Source organism: Numenius arquata, chromosome 2 (assembly GCF_964106895.1).
Source record: "Numenius arquata chromosome 2, bNumArq3.hap1.1, whole genome shotgun sequence".
Classification (NCBI taxonomy): Eukaryota; Metazoa; Chordata; class Aves; order Charadriiformes; family Scolopacidae; genus Numenius; species Numenius arquata.
In genome coordinates, this window is record NC_133577.1 from 110,143,867 (window position 1) to 110,163,406 (window position 19,540).

Below are 19,540 nucleotides of genomic sequence, written 5' to 3' on the forward strand. Positions count from 1 at the left end.
ACAGAGCAGTGTTCAGTCTCCCATTCTGGGCTCCCAGTCTTCATCGTCCCACTTCACTGCCCTTGTGGCAGGCAGTAGAGGACCAGACCGTTCAGCTTGCTTTTTTTTTTTTTTCTTTTCTTTTCTTTCCTCTATGATTTTATCTTTAGCTACGATTCATCAGTATGATGAAGCTTTTGAACATACATGATCTGTACTCTGTGCTAAGGATCTGAGCTCCTTAGTTATACATGTGGCATACTAAATTGTAAAGCAAAAGCAGACTTCTGGGGACAGTGATGTCACACGAGGGATCTCATACATGAGAAAAAAAAATTTGCAGATAATTTGGATCCCAAAGTATGAAGCGAAGACAACTTCCACTATGTTTCTTCTCCACGCCTTGTCTTGCACTATGGCAGTGTACAAATTTGGGAAGACAGCATTTCATGCCGGGATAGCCCATTTTAATTAACACCAAAGGGTCCTCAGAGCTATCAGATGCCAACTTGTTCTTTTGGAAAGCTATAAAATGTTACAAAGCTAGTACTAAGCAAGAGCCTGCAGTGACAGTGATTTGTGAGACACTGTGTGTATGAAAGGGAGAGGACAGGATCAGAGGCTTCCCCTCCCACACATACACATTTATATGACACAGGGATTTACAGGGTTGGAATAAATAGAAATCCTATCCCGGCTTTATGAATGAGGCTTGTGATGAAGTGGTTTTCCTTTTATCCAGAGTCTCTCATTAACTTGCACCTTTTGCATTGAGAAATGTCAGCTGAAGCCATTGACTGTCTGCCAAAGTACTAGGCTTTGCACAGAACGAAAATGTAAAACCATGTTCAGAGATGTTCCTCTAAAACCTGGCATTGCTTCCATGCTGCTTTTGATTCACAGCTTCTAACAGGAAGACAGTAGAAGCTGGAGGTTGTGACAAATTAAATGCAGCATCTTTTGCTTCTGGAGATAATAAATGCAATTACTAATTTGTATCAAGATGGAGAATGGTTTCAATGATTTCATGCTAGTATTTCTGTGCTGAACTATAAGCCAAAACAGCACGCTTTGTTATTTGGGAGGTTTTTTCCTGGTTGGTTTTTTTTTTTCTTTTTTAATTCTGAATAAAAATAGCCAGAGGGTTGCAGATCAGAAATACTGATTAGCAGATCCGTGTAGGGCAGCCCTTCCTTCACCTCCACAGAGCAGTTTATTCACAAGGGGGGAGGAGACTGGGAGGAAGTTAATTTGCTGAAGGTCACGCAAAGGGAAAGGGGCTGCATTGCTTGTCACCATCTCACTTGCCTCCATCATGTTTACATCATGGTTCATACCACTATAATTAATCAGCGCAGTCAATATTTGTCATTAACCCCCACCCCAGTGTTATTTTATATTGGCCAAAGAATGCCCCAGGGCCTAGATAAAGAGTTTGGGGGAAGCATTTGACCCAGCGGGCACAGTCTTCTCCCCACTTACGGCTTGACACATAATGCGGCTACTGCAACAAAAAGGAGGTGTTTTCCCCTATCTTTTATTTTCTTCGCCTCCTACTTTTCCATTGGGGAAAATATTATCTCACAGAAATGTTATTTTCTCTTAGCAACCGTACTGCTAACATATTTTGTTGCCCCATGCTCTGAATTTCTCTTCCTCTTTCTTCCTGCTATTTTTAGCAATGAAGTGGGATCTTTGTATTGCAAAAGTTCGTCTGGTTGAGCTGTAGTCTCTTAATCCCTTCTTTCCTGTGAAATAACTACTACTTCACTAGTAGCCAATTCTGTTGCTAAACAAACACGGGCCAAATTAAGCTGAAACAAGGGCCAATAATCTCAGTGGAAATGCCTTTGGTTGTTTCTCTTCTCTCCGGAGTTAAACTGGGCCATATACCATCAGGAGGGCAAAGAGAGGATAAATTCCTTTGAATCAAAGGAGGAAGCAGAAGTGTGCCAAGCAACTGACATAAGGCTGGAAAATAGTTTCTGCTCTAACTGTGTGATTTGATCTATTAATTTACAAAAGTAAATAACAGGCATTGCAAAAGAAATTCCAGACTTCAGGCCCACCAGCAGTTCTCACTGTACTGGCGGATGATTGCTATGAATGGTATCGATTGCGAAATCGCAGCTGTTTCAAAATAAAGTGATAGCTTTTCTTTCTTGCTTGCTTTGTTCACATGAACTTCCAAGTGAAATTAAGGACTCTCGAAAGACAACGTGATTTAATGTGGCGTTTTGGGTTTTTTTTTCCCCCTACCTGGTTAAGAAGAAGTAAAGACTCCAGAAGACTGCATAGCTAATAATTTTCATGAGGATATATAAAGTAGATTCAAGCAGAAGTGTTGGTTTGGCCAGATTACATATAAATGTTATTTTCTTCTGTGATATAAAATATTGAAAATGCATACAATCTGGTAAATTTAATGTAGCTGTTGAGGAACTTAGTTAATAAACTACTATGGCCAAAAATTTGAAAGGACAAAATTCATGCAATTAGAAACTGATATTTTTCTGCTGTAACTGGGATTCAGTTACATTAGATACATATATTAAAGCGTAAAACTTAGCAGTAATGCAAAGTACTTTGTGCAACAGGGCTAAACCACAATTTTTATGGGAAAAATAACTTTCACATTTTAAAGACGTCAATGATTTTACATGCACTGATTTAGTAACTTCCACTGGAGAAGCGCTATTGCTTTTAGGGACTATGCCAAGTGGGTATCAAAACTCAGAAATTAAAGGAAGAACAAGCAAAACCAGGAGGTTTGAAACTAAGTTTATGGCATAGAATCTTTTTTTCAGTGGATATTACTTGCAAGTTAAAATAATTGCATCATCTCTTTTAGAACTGTTCATAACAAAAGATTCTCCAGCATAGAGTTTGTCTGATCATTCATGTTGATGCTGAAATGCAAGACTCCCTTTTTGGTCATTGAAGTTAGCTCAGGGACCAGGTGCATGACCAAGCCATGGATGGAGCATAGCAAAGCACTGCAATCAGATGAGCTGTCTGAAGCATCCAGGAGCTTACTTCTGTTTCTGCTATAGGCTAACAGACTTGGTGTGAGACTCTTTCTCTGGTTTAAGCTATGAATACTGACAAACAAATCTTTTAAAATCTTATTATAATGGATTATGAGTTTGCTGTAGTCTTTACCTCTGTCTGCTGGAGTTCACATCCTCTCAGCAAAAGGATGCATTTTTCCTCCTCTCAGCTACATAGTCAAGCGGTGCTGGTCAAATGCTGATAAAGGCAGATCTGAACTGAGGTACCATACTCTGAATCCAGCAGTTAGGGTAAAACTGTAAATTGTAACAATGGTACCTAGAAAAGAAGTTGATGTCGTAAACTCTTAAATTACAACTGTCAAATTCACTAGAGCTGCTACAACGATATCTTGCCTTGTACCTGGAGCAGGCTTTGATTGCCCTTTCTGTGGTGGCTGTTGGGTCAGACCTAGCTGAATTTCTGTAGCTTGATCATGTCTCTGAGAATTCACAAAGGGGTAGAGTATTTCACTGTGTGGACCTTGAAAAAGTACACATACTGTGCTTAGGTGACCAAACAGAAGTTTCCTTATTGTTTGATTCCTTCCTCTCCCTTTGCTCCTGACAAAAGCAAGCCACAATCCTAGTTCAGTGCTGCTTTTTCAGCTTATGTATTATTGAACATTGAGTACTTGAGCTGTGTATGCTGGACAGGAACAGAGTGATCTAGATCCTCTTGGCAAGAGAAAAGTTAAGGATAGAGAATCAGAATCTTATCTGTACTTAGGTATATGATTATTTTTGTGTTGCTGAATTGAGTGCGAGGCATTTTTATAATTATTGCAATTACTGTTTCTAGGGCATGCACTCCTGGAAGACGAAAATAAGGTCTGGCATCTAGTCCGGCCAGTAGATGAAATAGATGAAGGTAAATCAAAGCGAGGCAGCGTGAAAGAAAAAGAGAGGACCAAAGCTATTACAGAAATCTACCTGACCAGACTTCTCTCTGTGAAGGTAAGGCTTAACTGTGCCATGGTTATACCTTACACCTATAGATTTTCAGGTACAACTGAAGAAAATGATGCAACTATTAATCATGCATTTGGCTGCAATTTTGAATATGTCTCACGTACATATAAGCTGGTGTTCAGGCTTCAAGTTATTAATATGCCCTGAGGAACATTACTGGGAAAGAGATAAAGTATAGCTGCCAATCAAAGCTGAAAACCATGATTATGTGTTCGTTAAATAAGGATTTTTCATGCAAGACAGAGATGGATATTCTCCTCTGAGCCACCTGTTTAGATAATATTCTGTTGGGTTTTGTTTTGAACCAAATGCTTTACAAACTGCAACAGAGCCTCATATTTCCCTGGTTTTGTTTGTGACCAATGCTGCCATATACCCTAGAAAAATAATAAAAATGTTTTCAAATAATAATGATCCTTTTAGTGTATTTTTAGTGCTTATACTGCAGAATGGATTGCAATCAAAATAATTTTGTGAAGCGTTCCTCCTTGCAAAAAGAATTTAGAATCATGTGTTTAATGATGCTAAAGCCAGGTTCCTGATGAAAATGAGGGTGACCTGGCTCCAGCTGGGGCCAGTTGTCCAAGTGCAAAAGTGGTTGTGAAGGAAAGTCTGTGTATAGATGACATAGACCCAGGACAAAGAGCCCGCAAGATGCATCCTTCCCTTTTCTATTCCAAATAGCCAGTTTATAGATTATTACCAGTCTGGAGCTTTACTACCTGGTACAGAGCTGGTGAGGTGTGATGGCTGGCACCACAGCTACCTGTACCACCCAAGGACTGTTGATGTGTCCTCATTGACAGCAGAGTAGATCAGGGCTCCTTGCCTTCTTGGTCCCTGCTCTGTCCCGGGGCTGGCATCTGGAGTGACCATGAGAGAGAGGATGCAGCCCTTCAAACATGTCCATAGGGCCAACCAGCTGAGCGGGGATGAACTGTATGTGGCCTCAACAGGGTCATCTCTAAAACAAGGGGACAGTCTCTGAGGTCGTGGTCTCTAAGATCCAGGCAGGTGCAGGAATCCAGCCAAGCGCACAGTCCTTCTGAGGACACTTCACTCCTCAGGCTCAGTGGAGTTCATGGAGCTGGACCAAGCTGGGTGTCTGATGAGACCCAAGCGCTTGCCCTTAAACAGAAAGTCAAATGGTCACTTTGTCCTATCATTCTGCTTCTAAAAATTGCTCAGTGCTCTAGAGACAGAGAAACTGGGGGAGGGAAGCTGCAAAACCATTAAAGAATGGCTAACAATTATTTTAAGTGCACAACGACCTTGAAGTGTGAATGTGTTGTATACTTAGCAACCAGTTTCTGCTTCTTCTGTCGAGCAGAAAGCACACCTCACTTCAAACTGTAGAATAGTTGGTGAAGTCACAACCTTTCAGGCTAGAATATAAAATTGTTCTCTAGAAGGTCTTTACTGTGTTGGCAGTTTTCAAGGTCACTGCTCTGAGAAGTTGCTTGGTTTTTTGTCGCCCGATACCCTTAGCACTCAGGATGAAGGCCATCAGTGACTGCTACTAGCCCTTAGCATCAGTAGGAATAAAAGGCTCTAGGGTGGCACTGAGTTCAGCCTGTAACACAGATGTAAGAGATTTTTTTTTAAATTTGCTTTTAGGGGACACTTCAGCAATTTGTAGATAATTTCTTCCATAGCGTGCTCAACTCAAACCATGTGGTGCCCCCAGCTGTGAAATACTTCTTTGACTTTCTTGATGAGCAAGCAGAAAAACATGACATCAAGGATGAAGACACCATTCACATCTGGAAAACAAACAGGTACGGTATGAACAGAGTAATACTTGTATTGCAGAGAAATGAGAGTGTAATTCCCGGGTATGGACTGGCACTCTTACCACAAATCAAAGTAAATTTCATTTATAATTCTCAGAATCATTTTAATTGAGGTAATGTGTTTATATGATAAAAAGGATTCCCCATAAGCCTAGAAGCTGCAAAAATGAAACCAGCCCGTCTATGGGGTTGTCGTTGGCAGATTTACCGCTTTACTTTTCGTCTTTTCTCAGAGAAGAGGAAAGCAAGAGACAAATGTGACTAGATTTACCTGTCAAAGCACAAAATCTAATAAAGTACTACTCGGGTACTTTCTCTAACCACGCAGACATCGTCTCTTGCTATTTTGGGGCACTTAAGATTATTCTTATACAAGTTTTTCTCATTTTTCTGAGAGAGATGTAAAGGGTTGGTTTTCAGACATGGAAACCAGACAACGGATACCTTATATAAATGTTGAAATAGAAAATTACGCTTCACTGTTGTGAGGAGATCAAAATGCAAAACCTGTACTTAATTTCATGTGATTTGCTTGGTGTAGAACATTTGTTGTGTAAAAAGGATTATTTATCTTTTTCCTTGCTTTGCAGCCTTCCTCTTAGATTCTGGGTAAACATACTGAAAAATCCGCATTTCATCTTTGATGTTCACGTTCACGAAGTAGTGGATGCTTCCTTGTCAGTCATTGCACAGACTTTCATGGATGCTTGCACAAGAACAGAGCACAAATTAAGCAGAGTAAGTGATTTGCATTCTACATCCTGACTACACCTGACAAGACAAAGGGCATCCTCGTAGACAATACCCATTCTCTGAGGAGATACAGCCTTGATGGTTTCTTTTCAGTTTTGTAAAGAAGTTAGCATTTCACCACTTAACAGGTTGGTGAACATGTCAGTGTCACTGTGTAGTCTGCTGATTGATTTTTATAGAAAGGAGAAAATATCAACTGCTTGTATAACAAGCAAGCTTAAGAGCTGATTATTTCTTGTCCATCAATAATTTAGTATCATCTTGCATTGATGTATTTATAAAACTCAACAGTAATGCTGTGCATAAACTTCATCCTTTTAAAGCAAATAATGCCACCCATATACCAAGGTAAATGTTAATAATAAGCATCCGAATGTTAATCTCGGTAAAGCTCAAGTGCATGTGAAAATAAAGTTTGATCTTAGGTTCTTGAGTATCTGTTGCTTCCTAGAGATGTTCATAAATCAATCAAGTTTCTCTCTATTATAAATTTTTCAGGATTCTCCAAGTAATAAATTACTTTACGCGAAAGAAATCTTTAACTATAAGAAAATGGTGGAAGAGTAAGTATAGACTCTTTTCGTGTTTATTTGGAGTTGTTAAGGTCTTAAGCCTGTGTGAATGTACTCAGTACGAGGAAGAGCGAATGCTGAGGTCATCATGGTCAACTGTCGAATGTTAAAAATTTTACACCTGAATGTTAAAACATTCCCTTGGTGGTGGCATTGGCGGGGCTGAAATGGAGCACCATTATGTGCTCATGTCAGTGTGTGCTCATGTCTGTGCAGGCAGATGGATAGATTTATGAATGCATTTATTCAGGAGAAAAGATGATGCTGTTTTCCACAGCGGTTGCTGTCACCTGTACAATCTGTCTTAACCAACGCTGCACTCCCATAACTCAGGAGAGATCAAACCCTGAAAAGATTTCAGGATTTCAGATTTTTTATTCCGTCTCTGACTTCATTCATTTACTAATTGGCAATTCTGTGAATACCAGGGAAGGTCTGCCACAGGACAAAACTCTTGCTAGCTGATGGCTTCAAAAGTTTGAGGACCTAAAATAAACAGTGGCTCCAATTACAAATAGGTTTCTTTCCTGTGGTTTGGCCCTTTACAATCAGGTGTGATTTGCCTCTGTTGCGAAGGTACTAATGAGTGTTGGGAGGCAAGATTACTAAAGGAATCGTTGGTCTGTTGTGGCTGAATATCTCTTTCGTTATTGGGAAGCTTGTTTAAAATAATTGCCAAATTGAAACGCAGGATTACCAGAAAGCCAGAGTGTATTTCACCTAATTGAAAGTTTGTTTTCATGTGTTGCAGTTACTACAAAGGTATTCGTCAGATGGTGCCAGTTAGTGACCAAGACATGAATACCCATCTAGCAGAGATTTCTAGGGTAAGAATAAATTCCGTTTTCTTGTGCTGAAATTGGAGCCAAGTATAGCACTGGTTTTCTTTGCCTTCTCTTTCCAACTCAACAAGTGGATTTATTGTACGTGCAAACATCAAATGAGTTATTTCAAACATCTCTGAAATACTCCTCCTTACTGTAGTCATGTCTTTTAGCCCTTTGAAATGTTGATTATTGAATGGAACTAAGAATGGGTATCATCACTAATTTATCTGAGTGATGCAGGTGCCAGAGCAACGTGTTCGGATCTTTTCACATCCATTGTGGAAAAATGATAGCGCTCTTGAATGGTGTTTTCTCTCAGCAGCATGTAGAGGATTTTTAGCATTGATCATACTGATAAGGAGTAATGACCGAATTCAGAGCACTACCACAGCAAAAATTAGATTTCAGAAGCGAAAGGGGAGGCACATGTGTTAAGCATAGCCTGTTTGAGAGCTGTCTGTACAAGGGCAATACTTCTGCTTTACGCTGCATGTGAGAAGCTCACCGTGTGCCCCCTCAGTGGCACTTTTGGCATGAGGGGTTATTGGGGATTACCTCTCCTGGAGAAGAGCAGAGGGGGTTGGTCACAAGCTGGGGACTCTGCTTGGTGACTGGTGGAGCAAAACCTGCTTCAGTCTTCAAAGAGCCTGTCTGCTCTGCAGCTCAGCTTAGCTAGAGCAGGCTTGTGCCTTCGAGAACCCGGAGAAGCCCTCACCAGTCTTAAAAGATGTTGTTTAGCCTGAGCAAAGAGACAGTGTGCTTACTGGCTGGTTTACTCGTTTGCTTAATTTGGTTGAAGAGTTCTAGCGTAAGGAGGATGTTTGGGGAATTTTTTGTGGGTTGTTTATTTCAATGCCCTTAGGACCTAACATTTTGCAGATCAACATCCTCATGAGAGCATTTCTATTTTCAGTCATTCACTACACACTCATCTGCAGTGACATTTCATTTTCCAGTTCACTTTATTTATTACACAAATTGAGATGTATATAAAATTAAACCATTTGGTGATTCAAAGTAAATTCAGTAGAATGTTTTAACATCGGCAGGTATATGTTGATCCTTTCTATTTACATTATAAATTATGATAAAAATGAATATGGAAGGAGTAATCGAACATTGCAAATTTTGACCAGCACTAGAAGTGACTTTTATAGAGCAAGGAAAGATGGATTTTTCTCTGCTGCTTTATGCCTTGGGTAATCATTTATGCCAGTAGCAACATTTTGCAATTCTTCATTTTCTTAACTAACTTAAAAGACTAAAGGCATAGCTAGAGACTTGAATCCTATACATTTGAATGAAAAACATCTGTTTAGAGAGGTAGAGCACATTCACTAAATAACTTAAATGTCTGGGGAGGGAGGGAGGAAGAGGTAACGGAGGCATTATTTCCTGCTTCATTTAAAGTCCTTTCCTTCTCTGTCTTTCTCCCCTTTCCATCTTTGTGAGTCAGATGGCTTTTTCCAAACATACACATACTTGTGATCTTGATGAGTTACACCTTTGCTGTAGTGAGGTGTGAATACTTTCAAAGAGTTAAAAAGAGCTGGAGAAAGGATTTCAAACAGCCGTGACAGTGACAGAACCAGTGTTTAATATCTTGACAATACGTAGATTGTACTGACTAAATGTTTTAATTATACATACATACGTACCCATGTTGGTAACAGATGTTGAGCTGCAGTCTGTGGTTTGACATTCAGAGTTCAAAATATTTTCCACCTCCAGTGTTAGAGTTGTGGACAGTTGGAAAGTTTTGATCTAAAAATCACCAAAGGAAGGTTTTCTCACCCCTTTGTTTTTCTGTCCCAACTGTCATTGAACATTGTAACACGTAAGAAAAGTTACAAGATGCAGAGTTTACATTTAGAAATATTGTATCTGGCAGTGATGCATGTGGGTAACTTTCGGCTGCCTGTGATCATAGTTTGACGTGTTTGCCGCTCGCTTGTGTGTTTAACAGGCGCATACCGATTCCTTAAATACGCTTGTGGCTCTACACCAACTCTACCAGTACACTAACAAATACTATGATGAGGTAAGTTGCGGCTTTTGTTTTCATTTTTTAATAATATCATGGTAAACAGTTATAAAGGCTAACATCAGTCTAAAGGAACAACTTCTGGAATTCCCTGGGTAATCAGGTAAAAGCAATGCTGAGCAGAAAGCTCTAACTTTGCAATTATACACCTTGCTCGGCAATTACACTGGTCAAAGGTGTATTCTTATAAATGAAAAATTTCATTATGGGCTATCTGGTTTCGGTAGCGATAGTTTAATGAGATCTGTAAGAGAAATAGACTTAAAAATCATCTCTCTTCAGTTCTACCATCCTAAGAATGGTAGTTCCTAAGAATTAGGACATAAGAATGTCACCGAGCAAGAAGCACTCCTCAGAGCTGTATCAGGTTTCAAGCCGGTAGGTTTTTTTTCTTAGAAACAACCCATTAGACTTGTTTTGCTTATAGGAATGGGGCCTTTTTTCTCAGTTAAGATGCACTTATAACTTCCACGCATGCTACTGTCCCTGGTTTGCCCTGCCAAACAAAGTGCCTGCCCAAGGTAAACCAAAGTCGAGTAACAGCTGAATGTAGTACGATTCAAAGGGAGACTCACAGATTCAGTCCAAAACATTTCTTAGGTTCTTCAGGCCCCGTGGAAAGGGGGACAAAGAACATCCCAGTGTAGCTGGGCTGTGGCTATAGCTCTCCAAACTTAATCTGAAGACAAAACGAGAGAAGGAAACTTTTATTCAATGGTTTCCATGGAAATGAATGCCTCCAGAAAACTCCCAGAATTAAATCAAAGTGAGTAGGAACAGATGCTGAATGGAAAAGGAGTACAGCACATGGGAGCTCTTTTCGGTTAGTCTTGCATCTCAGCACAGTTCGTGTTTTCACTTACATTTAGCACTAACGGCAGTGAGTCTCATCCTGGGCTTCAGGGCAGCTGCTTTACACGGGAGCAGCCATCCTGCTGCAGCTTTAAAACAGATATAAGCAGGGAAAATCAAATCGCCCTGAGAGTTCTTGCAGTGGGGGTTAGCAGAGGAAGTGGCCGGAGGAGCGCAGGCCAACCTGATGGCACTGGTTTCCTCGTCCCTCGTCCCCAGCACTAACCAAACTGACTTTTGGCACATTCCCGTGGCCTGTCCTCCTCCAGAAACACTCAGGGACCCTGGGTGACAGATGAATAATGAAACCTTGATTCTTCCACACATCCCTGTGTCCCTGCTTCCACTTGTGGTGGCAGGCAGAAGTGGCGTCACCAGTCTGTGGGATTTGTCAGTGTCAGGCCAGCAAACCCCAACTCGTCACTGCAGCTCTTCCTTCCGCATACATCGCTGTATAACAACAAGGTGCATCGGATGAAAAGGCTGCTAGATCAGAGTTATGGAGATAATCTGTCAAGAATCATTCAGTAAAATTAATCAAGCTTATTTATTTTCCATGAAAATGTTTTAATTTGCATAAATTGGAACATTTTGCAGCTGCCCTTGTCTTTATTACTGACGCAGTGGTTCCCAGCATGCGCTGTACCTTCTGCATCTCTGCAGGGCTTGACAATGACTAAGTGGGTACATTCTAATTGTCCACATTTATATGAAGGATATATTCACCAGCAGAGATAATCATGAATTATTTAATCTAGATTTGAGGAGTTACAGCTAGATGTAATTGCTTAAATTAAGGGAACAATATCAAATTAAATTAGGCCCAATTTAAATACTGTAATAAGTGTTTATTAACTGTCTTGTAAAAATGTTTTCACGTTTTAAAAACAAATCCATTAAAATAATTATTTCTAAACAAATTTGCTCCACCATTTGAAACTCAAATGCTATACCAGCCCTTCAAAGTGAAATTATTGGCTAGATTGATACTGACTGCGTTAATCTCCATTGTCAATGATGTGCAAGAAGTAGTAAGAACTACTTAGTTCTTACTAAGAACCAGTTAGAACCAGGTAGTGACAGGCAAACTCTATTTCTCCAGTTCTTGTACTTGCAAGTTCGTGTAGTATTTAGACAGAGCTAAAGGTTTCTGCTTGATTACGGTGTCTGGCTGTTATTAATAAAGCCAGTTCTGGAAAAGGAAGGGTTTTGCTGTGTAACATGTTCTTCTAATGGAGAAATCTAATAGTCGGTGGAAAAGTTTCCCTAAAGGATGGTGGAAATGAAAACCTTTTGAAACCTTTAAAATTTGATCTTGAGAAGCCCTAAAAAACTCTATTTGAAGAAAAGACTTCTCATAACAGTTGACCTTTTCTAGCTCTTGTTTTCAAATCCCTTGTGTCTTAGAGTCATACCTTCCTATATATATATGTTCCGTCTAGCAGAGGTTTCATGTGGGGTGCTGGGGGGCTCCTCTGATGAGCTCTTCGATTCCTGAGCTACATGGTGCCGGGCCGGAGTCTTGGCATTTCTTGGTGGGAGCCAAAGGGAGCTGCCGGCAGCTCCCTGAAGCTGTGGCCAGACCGTTGTCTCCATCATATTGCCTATAGACACAAGAGACCTTGCGCTGCCCTGCCTTATGCCTGTGTGCAGACTACCCAGGAGCTTCTCATAACCAAAGCTCATGGGGATGGGGCTTAATTACTGCTGGCGAATGACCCTTAAGCCTTATAGGGTGCACACTACATAAAAACACTGTTTCTTAAATAGCTGTAGAAACGTTTTTCCCCCTGCCTGCTCCATCTTGGAATGTAATATTTCACAAGATAAAGTACTACCTATTAATTTGCTTGAATCCCAGCATAATGGGAAACATTACAGCAACTTAGATAAAGTAACGGAGACGATCATTTTTATTGCCTTTGTGTAAAAGTAGAACATGGGGCCTACTAGATGGGCTTTATCTTTGGTATAGAGTAAATGCAAAAGACTCTTTACAACCAAAGTAGTATCAAACACTTGGTCTGGGTATATAGTTGTCGTATATTTTAAGCTAAATGATTCTAAACATTCTGTGTTTATTTCTTCCAGATTATAAATGCACTTGAAGAGGATCCAGCTGCACAAAAAATGCAGCTTGCCTTCCGTTTACAGCAAATAGCAGCTGCGTTAGAGAATAAAGTGACTGACCTTTGACTCAAAAGCCGCAATAAAGAAATCTGATCTGAAGATGTTCAAATTCATTCTTCCTGTTAAGGAAATAGTGTTCTATTTTTTAATGTATAATTACAACTTTAAATGAAAGATTTCATGTTTTTTTGATAGCAGAGGTGTAATGTAAAGAATTTTTACTGTAAATTATGCTTCTAATTAAAAGCTGTGTTGTGTGTAAATGAATCTTCTGTGGGAAAGAGAGTCCTTTGGTTGGGGGCAGGGTGGGGGGTGGAAGAAGGAAAACCTTTAGTTCGTTTAATTTGGTAGAATCTGAGACATCAGCATTTAGGATTCATTATGCAAGTAAATTCAATACTATAGCACCCTTTCTACATTAAGCAATATTTGTACTAGGAAAACAATAGCATACTCAGAGACACATGCAATATCCCCTTTTATTTTGATAACTGGAAATTGACTTCCATATAGCTCTAAAACTTAGTCCGTGCTCATAACGAACATCATGAACAACGTCTCCGATTTCTCTGCAGAATCTGAAAATGGGATTTGCTACCACACACGGTTCTTAATTTAATTATTTATGTCCATGGTGATGCACAGTATTGCACCCACCACAGTCGGCTGTGACAGAAGTAAGAGTAATGTCAGTGTAGGAGGGTTCTACTGATTAAGTCTCATTCGGTTCAGAAACCACTGCAAAGAAGGAATTAGTCCTTAAAACTTTACAACTCTTTGTTATTATTGTGAGTTTTATGATATATGCTAATGTGCCTTACTTGTACTAATTCTGTGAATCTGATGAATGGTTTTGTAAAAAGAAGCAGATCAAGAAAAGAAATATTTATGTGCTATTGAATGACTTTTGTGTGAAAAACATGACCAGCAGAATGCTTGTAATTAGCTGCTTGCCGAGAGTGTGCTGTTTAACATGATTTGATTATGTATAATATCTTATTTTAGAATGGTTCTGATGATTTTTTATTTGAATCTTGGAACTGTCCTAGAAATACCATCACTTGTTTTTATTGTATTTGTGATGTAAAATACTAGTATGATATTGGAAAAATCATATGCCCGTCTATTGAAAACCACTCAGTCAGTTTTGAGCCTTGGAATGCTGCATTCGATTGAATACACACCGTAACCCATAGCAAAGACAATGGAAATAACTTGTCAGAAAGTGTGTGTTTACAATATAGGTAAGCTCCATACAAATCAAAAAAGTTAGGTACGTCTTCTTAAATTGCTGTATTGCACATCAGAGAACTTTATTCCTCTTTGTCTTGCAAGTTTTTTGGCAGTAAAGTAGCATTTTAATGAAGCGCTGCCATCTGTACTCCTCCGTTCATTGTCCCGCCAAGCGCCCGGACTCTGCTGAATCTCAGCAAGCTACCGCAGTCTCTGCTGCCCGCTCTCCCTGCCCGGTAGGTTGTCACACAGTGACTTTTACCGTTTGTTAATATTTTTTCCCCGTTTTGAAAATTTCCCAGTATTTCTCAGTGGGCCTTTCCTTCAGTTTCCGAAAAAAAAGCCTCGCCAGAACTGGTTTCCTGCCCAGTAAGCTGGGAGGGGTTTTTTTGGTTTGTTTTGTACTCAACTTCTTGCATTTGTGTATAATCATTCCTGAACCTGCCTGGGCTATAAGTTATTTTACACCGTTTAGGACTGAGGTACATGACTTCCACGTAAAGGTGCTTTGCCAGCTACTCTTTCGTCAACAAAAGCATCCTAATTTCACGGCTAATCTGTTTCTTTGTCATTATTTGTAAATCCTGTTAATAGTAAATCAAATACAATGTTGTTTTTTTCCACCAAGTCTCACGGGATCTTTACTGAAATATGGGAGGGTGGGTGGTTGAAAGGGGTTTGTGGTGCTTCCTCCAGGGGTGACAGAGCAGCAGCGTCCGTCAGTCTGCGGTTGGTAATGGAGGAGCACAGCGCATCCTGCAGATGGTGTGCCTGACATCATGCCCTCTTTGCGGGCGCTTGCTCTGAAAAACAAGAGTTCTCTTGAGAAGGGAGGATGTAGTGCAACAGCCCGGAGCGAGGTCTTCTTGCCTGATGAAAATCTGTCTTGGGACCCGAAAGCCAATTAAAATGCAGGCTCAGCAGCATCTCTCCGGGGAGATGGGAAAGCCCTGCTTGAGCAAGTAGGCTTTCAGGGGGAACATTACATGTCCCCCACCATCAGTGACTTGATGCAGAGCAGCTGCAGGCGATCATAAGCTGCCGTGGGCTGTGGCAATGCTGGATCTTTCTTACCTGTTAGACGAGCGTGTGCGTGTGGCTGCCAGCGTGTGTGAGTTTGTGGTGGATCCACTGGTCACTCTTTGATGCCCTTTTTTTACACCCTGGGAAATTTGCAGGCTTTCGGCGCTGCAGTGCCGTCTGGCAGGGAACATGGAGGCAGATAACGGTGAGCAGCTGCAGCTACAAAGGAGACTTAATGCCAGTTCTTCAGTTTCTCTAAGTCTCCTCTCTGAAAGCACTGATTTGGAATTTGAATTGAAGAACTGAGATGATTTATTTTATTCTGTCCTAATTTGGCTGAGCTCCTCTGGTGCTTGTTTTTCCACTCTGGTGCTCTGTTTTGTCCAGACCTAGATTTTTGGCTTCAGTATTCCCTACATTTTAGCAATCTGATTCTTAAGGGCTTCGTGCTCCTCCTTTGGTTTCTGCTGCTCCTGCCATCTGGTTCATCTGCAAGATAAAAGAAAAAAGCTCACCGGGGATCTCCCTCCTTTTCATCCCCTCTGCAGCCGCTCTAAGGGGCACTTTTTTGAGCAAAAGAACCTTCTCTCTACACAATAGGAGCCACTCTACTCCACAGCAGCAGCTGGGAACAAAACTCCCTTGCTTGGACGTCTCCCAGCCGTAGTTCAGAGGTGGGTGCAGGCTGTCGGACACCACCAGCAAGTCTGAATCCCATTGCTGACTTTCAGCCTCTCCAAAGGGTTTGCTTGTCTCCCCACTAGCAAACAAGTAAGTAGAGGTCTCAGATGATGGGACAAGATCCCTGCCCCTGCTTGTCTAATATGGAGTAACTTGCCCCACTGAACAAGGAATTTGGGGTTTTGTTTCTGGCCAGGAATTTACTCTGTGTTCCTTAGCGCCGGGTTTCCCCTCTAAGACCTTACTATTTCATTTTGCTGTTCTCTCTACACTATAGATTGATAAGCAAGTGGTTATGGGTGCAGGGGATCTTGGTGAGCTTGTGTATGTGAGGCGTAGCGCTTCCTCAAGACGGTTTCTCTGATAAGTCTGTAACATCCCTACTTGAGCCTCCCCCTTCTGCCGGCTGCTGTTGGACACGTGTTTCTCAGCCTGCTTAGTCTGAGCTGTGTTTACACTCGCTCTCTAAAGCTGGCCTTTCTGGCAACCTTCTGAAGACCAGCAGAGCCATCATTATAAACAAACACATACAGAGAAGTCAGAAATTCAAACTGGCATTCATAAATTCACAAATTCCCAAAGTGTCGTAACACAGGAAGATTTTTAGCCAGCTGCGTAAAGACTTGAAATGGCTCTGAGCTTGAATTTCAGCTCTTCTGGACTTACCAGCACTGATGACATTTTTGTGGCCAGTCCTTCACTGTCCCAGGTCGTCAAGCCTTGTTAGTAACGCAACCATTTTCAACCATTGTATGCCCTGGTAATATGTATCTGCATGGCCTAAAATAATCTCTGATGTGATCCAGAAACAGCTCTTTCACATGCTTCCTATGGCTGCAACACCTCAGTTTACCCTGATAAATTAAGTTTCTAGTCAGGTTTCCCATTTGCACCTAAGCATGTGGTGTGACAGTTCTCTGAGGACTTCCTCTCTAAAGAATTTGATCTTGAGCAAAGATTGCTTTCTCTTAAGACTTTTTCCAAGCCTGTTGACTTCTCTTAGAAAAAGTTTATGGGGAAAGTTGTTTGGGTTCTTTTTTTCTTCCTCTGTCTAGAGATAACCTGTCAGAGCAATGAGACAGTCAACTTCAGAAGTTTAAAGGAGAACATCTGGCTGCCATCCATTTTTCTACTAGCCGCTGGCTCGAGTCCTGTGCTATTCTGTTTTACACTCAGAGGGGTTGAAATTTGGCACTTTGAGTCACTAAAGTTGTTGGACTGGAAACCTCAGCACCATGGTCCTTGTGACTTGCTTTTGTCTCTTATTCCCAGCTCAACGCAGTCAAGCTCAGCGCCTGAAGCTTTCCAGGTTCTCCATCACACAAGCTCCTCTTCTTAGAGGTCTGCTTTGCCAGATCTGCCTGGAGCACGGGATTCCCTGGATAATGAATGACAGCAGCACACAGACTAAAAATGATTGGCAATTCAATTTTCACAGGCTCTGTGCTTACCTAGTCTGTGTTTCTGTCTTTCTTTATTTTGAGAAACCCTCCTTCAGTTGATGAATGATGAATGTGAAAGGTGAAATTGTAAACTAAAGTTGGGTCTTTCAGCCTTTCTCTTTTGTTAATCTTTGTCTTGATGGTGGAAGTCTTGGTGTTTGACAATTCCTACAGAAGAGAAGGAAAAGAGACTTTCCAGACCCACAGTTAGCAGGAAGTTTTTAAGGGTTTTGTTTTCTTCAAACCATGTCCACTTATGGCTCAGTGGCAGGGAGCATTTCTCTGTCCGTTAGAGAAGAAAGTGGCTTCTCCTGTGCGGGCTTGTAATAACCATCCGTGCTATGTAAGATCACTGCTGTCGTACCAGTCCTTCAGGGCTGCCTTTTGTCTTGCCGGTGCACACTGCGTGCTGCTGCGTGCCGTTCCCAAAGAGGACAAATCCTACTATCATTCGAAGCCAGGCAATCAAAAGCTATTTCATTTACCCATGTATTCCTGTTTCTTTGCTGCTTTTCAGATAATTGCCATTTGAACCAGAAGAGAGTTTGAGTGCTTTCCTTCTTTTTTTAAGCTTTTAAAGCACCTATGTGTCTTAACAGATTGAACACTTCAGAAAGAAACTATTTCTTCAGTGGGACAGAGGACAATAGCTCTCATACAGCTGTATATGGCTCGTCTTAAAAGGAAATAAAAATCCCACCATGAACCACACACTGTGGTTTTAAAATCCTTTATTCAATGCTCTAATTCCGAACAATGTTTTTGGCTTATTTAATTCTCCTCAAAATTGAATGTTGAACAAAACTCTTTTTTTTTTCTTTTAATCTACTGTAATAAGAAAGGAGTGAAATGAAAAATGTATTCCTTTGATACCCTTAATCTTTCCTCTCCTGTGGTTCTGCTCCTATTCAGTAAGAGATCATACTTGCAAGTTGCAAAGCCTGGACGCCAATCCATGGGATATAAACCAAACCAAAATCCATGTTTCCTGCAGCTGCATCTGGGTCCATGGCAATGCTCACAATTGTAAAACTGCCTCTAGGATGTTATTTGGAATTTCGTTATTGTGGGTCTGGCTAGTTTCCTTGCCCTCCTTCATGTGATCCTTCTTCGTGTGGGTTTTCACCTTGCGTTTCGGTGGCACTTGCTGGACCACAACGCTACATTCCTCTGAAAGCCCACGGAAGGAAACAATCCCTGTCTGGATTAGTCATGCACTTTTCATACCCGAAGCGCCCCATGGGCACTCAGGCCCTCCTCGGCTCAGCTCACTAGAAAATGACAGAAGTGGATTTTTTTATGCTAGAGCAGACAGCCTTACTGAAACATAAAACATTTCCATCTGTCTAAACTAAGCCGTGTTTGTTTTGTTAATAAAGACCCACTGGTTACATAGAGTACTATTCATATCTGATGTATGAACAGCCCTTCTGAGTTCGTCTAAGCTCTACCTAAAGTCTGTAGCATCCTCTGGCCTAGCACCCTTTAGCCCCAAACTAGAAAGCAACACAGATCATGTTAATATCATTTAGCCTTTAGATGAGGCTAAATACACACATATTGCATTTTCTTGATGTGGGTATTTAGACATTGCTGCTTTTAGTTGACTAAAGTTTGTCTTATGAGGCTGCTATACAGCTATAATATACAAAAATCCTGTAACGAGGCCTTAAAGTCCAGCTAAGGAACAGAAAGACCATCATCAGGTTCAGCAGCAGCAGATCTAGCATCTCTCATTCTGCTCAGCTGTCAATATATATTCTACCCTTTATTTTAACATGGTCTTACTTTGCTTTTCTTGTGCACTTGAAGCACTTGCTTTGTATTCTGGCACATTACTGCCTGAGATGAGATCATCCATCTGGGCTTTGTGCTATTTTGGAGCTACAGGTTTGGTATTTAATAGGGTCATACCCTGGTGCACTTACTCCTCTTACAATAATACTCAATAGAGAGCTGTGGCAAGTTGTGTTTTTGCTCCCTATGTCTGAAGTTTCATATGCTGATTGCTTTGACCTGGCTATCTACAGTAAGAGCCTGTAACTGCCCAAGTGCTATTATAGCTTTTGATTTAGGTTATGGTTGTGATTTTATCTTTCTTCCCAGTGAAAGGAAGATTAGAAACGTTTTGTTTGCCATTTAACTGGAAAATGTTAATAGTTTAGCTGCATCTACGAGAGAGGGGAAAG

At 40.8% G+C, this 19,540-nt stretch overlaps 1 protein-coding gene across 1 annotated transcript in view; it reads left to right on the forward strand.

Annotated features, from left to right (window-relative positions):
* PLXNB2 (plexin B2) overlaps window positions 1-13,038 on the forward strand; it is a 114,640-nt gene extending 101,602 nt beyond the window's left edge. Inside the window, exons 30-36 of the mRNA XM_074161602.1 lie at window positions 3,832-3,986; window positions 5,619-5,779; window positions 6,385-6,532; window positions 7,046-7,110; window positions 7,871-7,946; window positions 9,913-9,987; window positions 12,934-13,038. Coding sequence (XP_074017703.1) covers window positions 3,832-3,986; window positions 5,619-5,779; window positions 6,385-6,532; window positions 7,046-7,110; window positions 7,871-7,946; window positions 9,913-9,987; window positions 12,934-13,038 — 785 coding nt within the window. The remainder of the gene's footprint in view (window positions 1-3,831; window positions 3,987-5,618; window positions 5,780-6,384; window positions 6,533-7,045; window positions 7,111-7,870; window positions 7,947-9,912; window positions 9,988-12,933) is intronic.
* The last annotated feature ends 6,502 nt before the right edge of the window (window positions 13,039-19,540 follow it).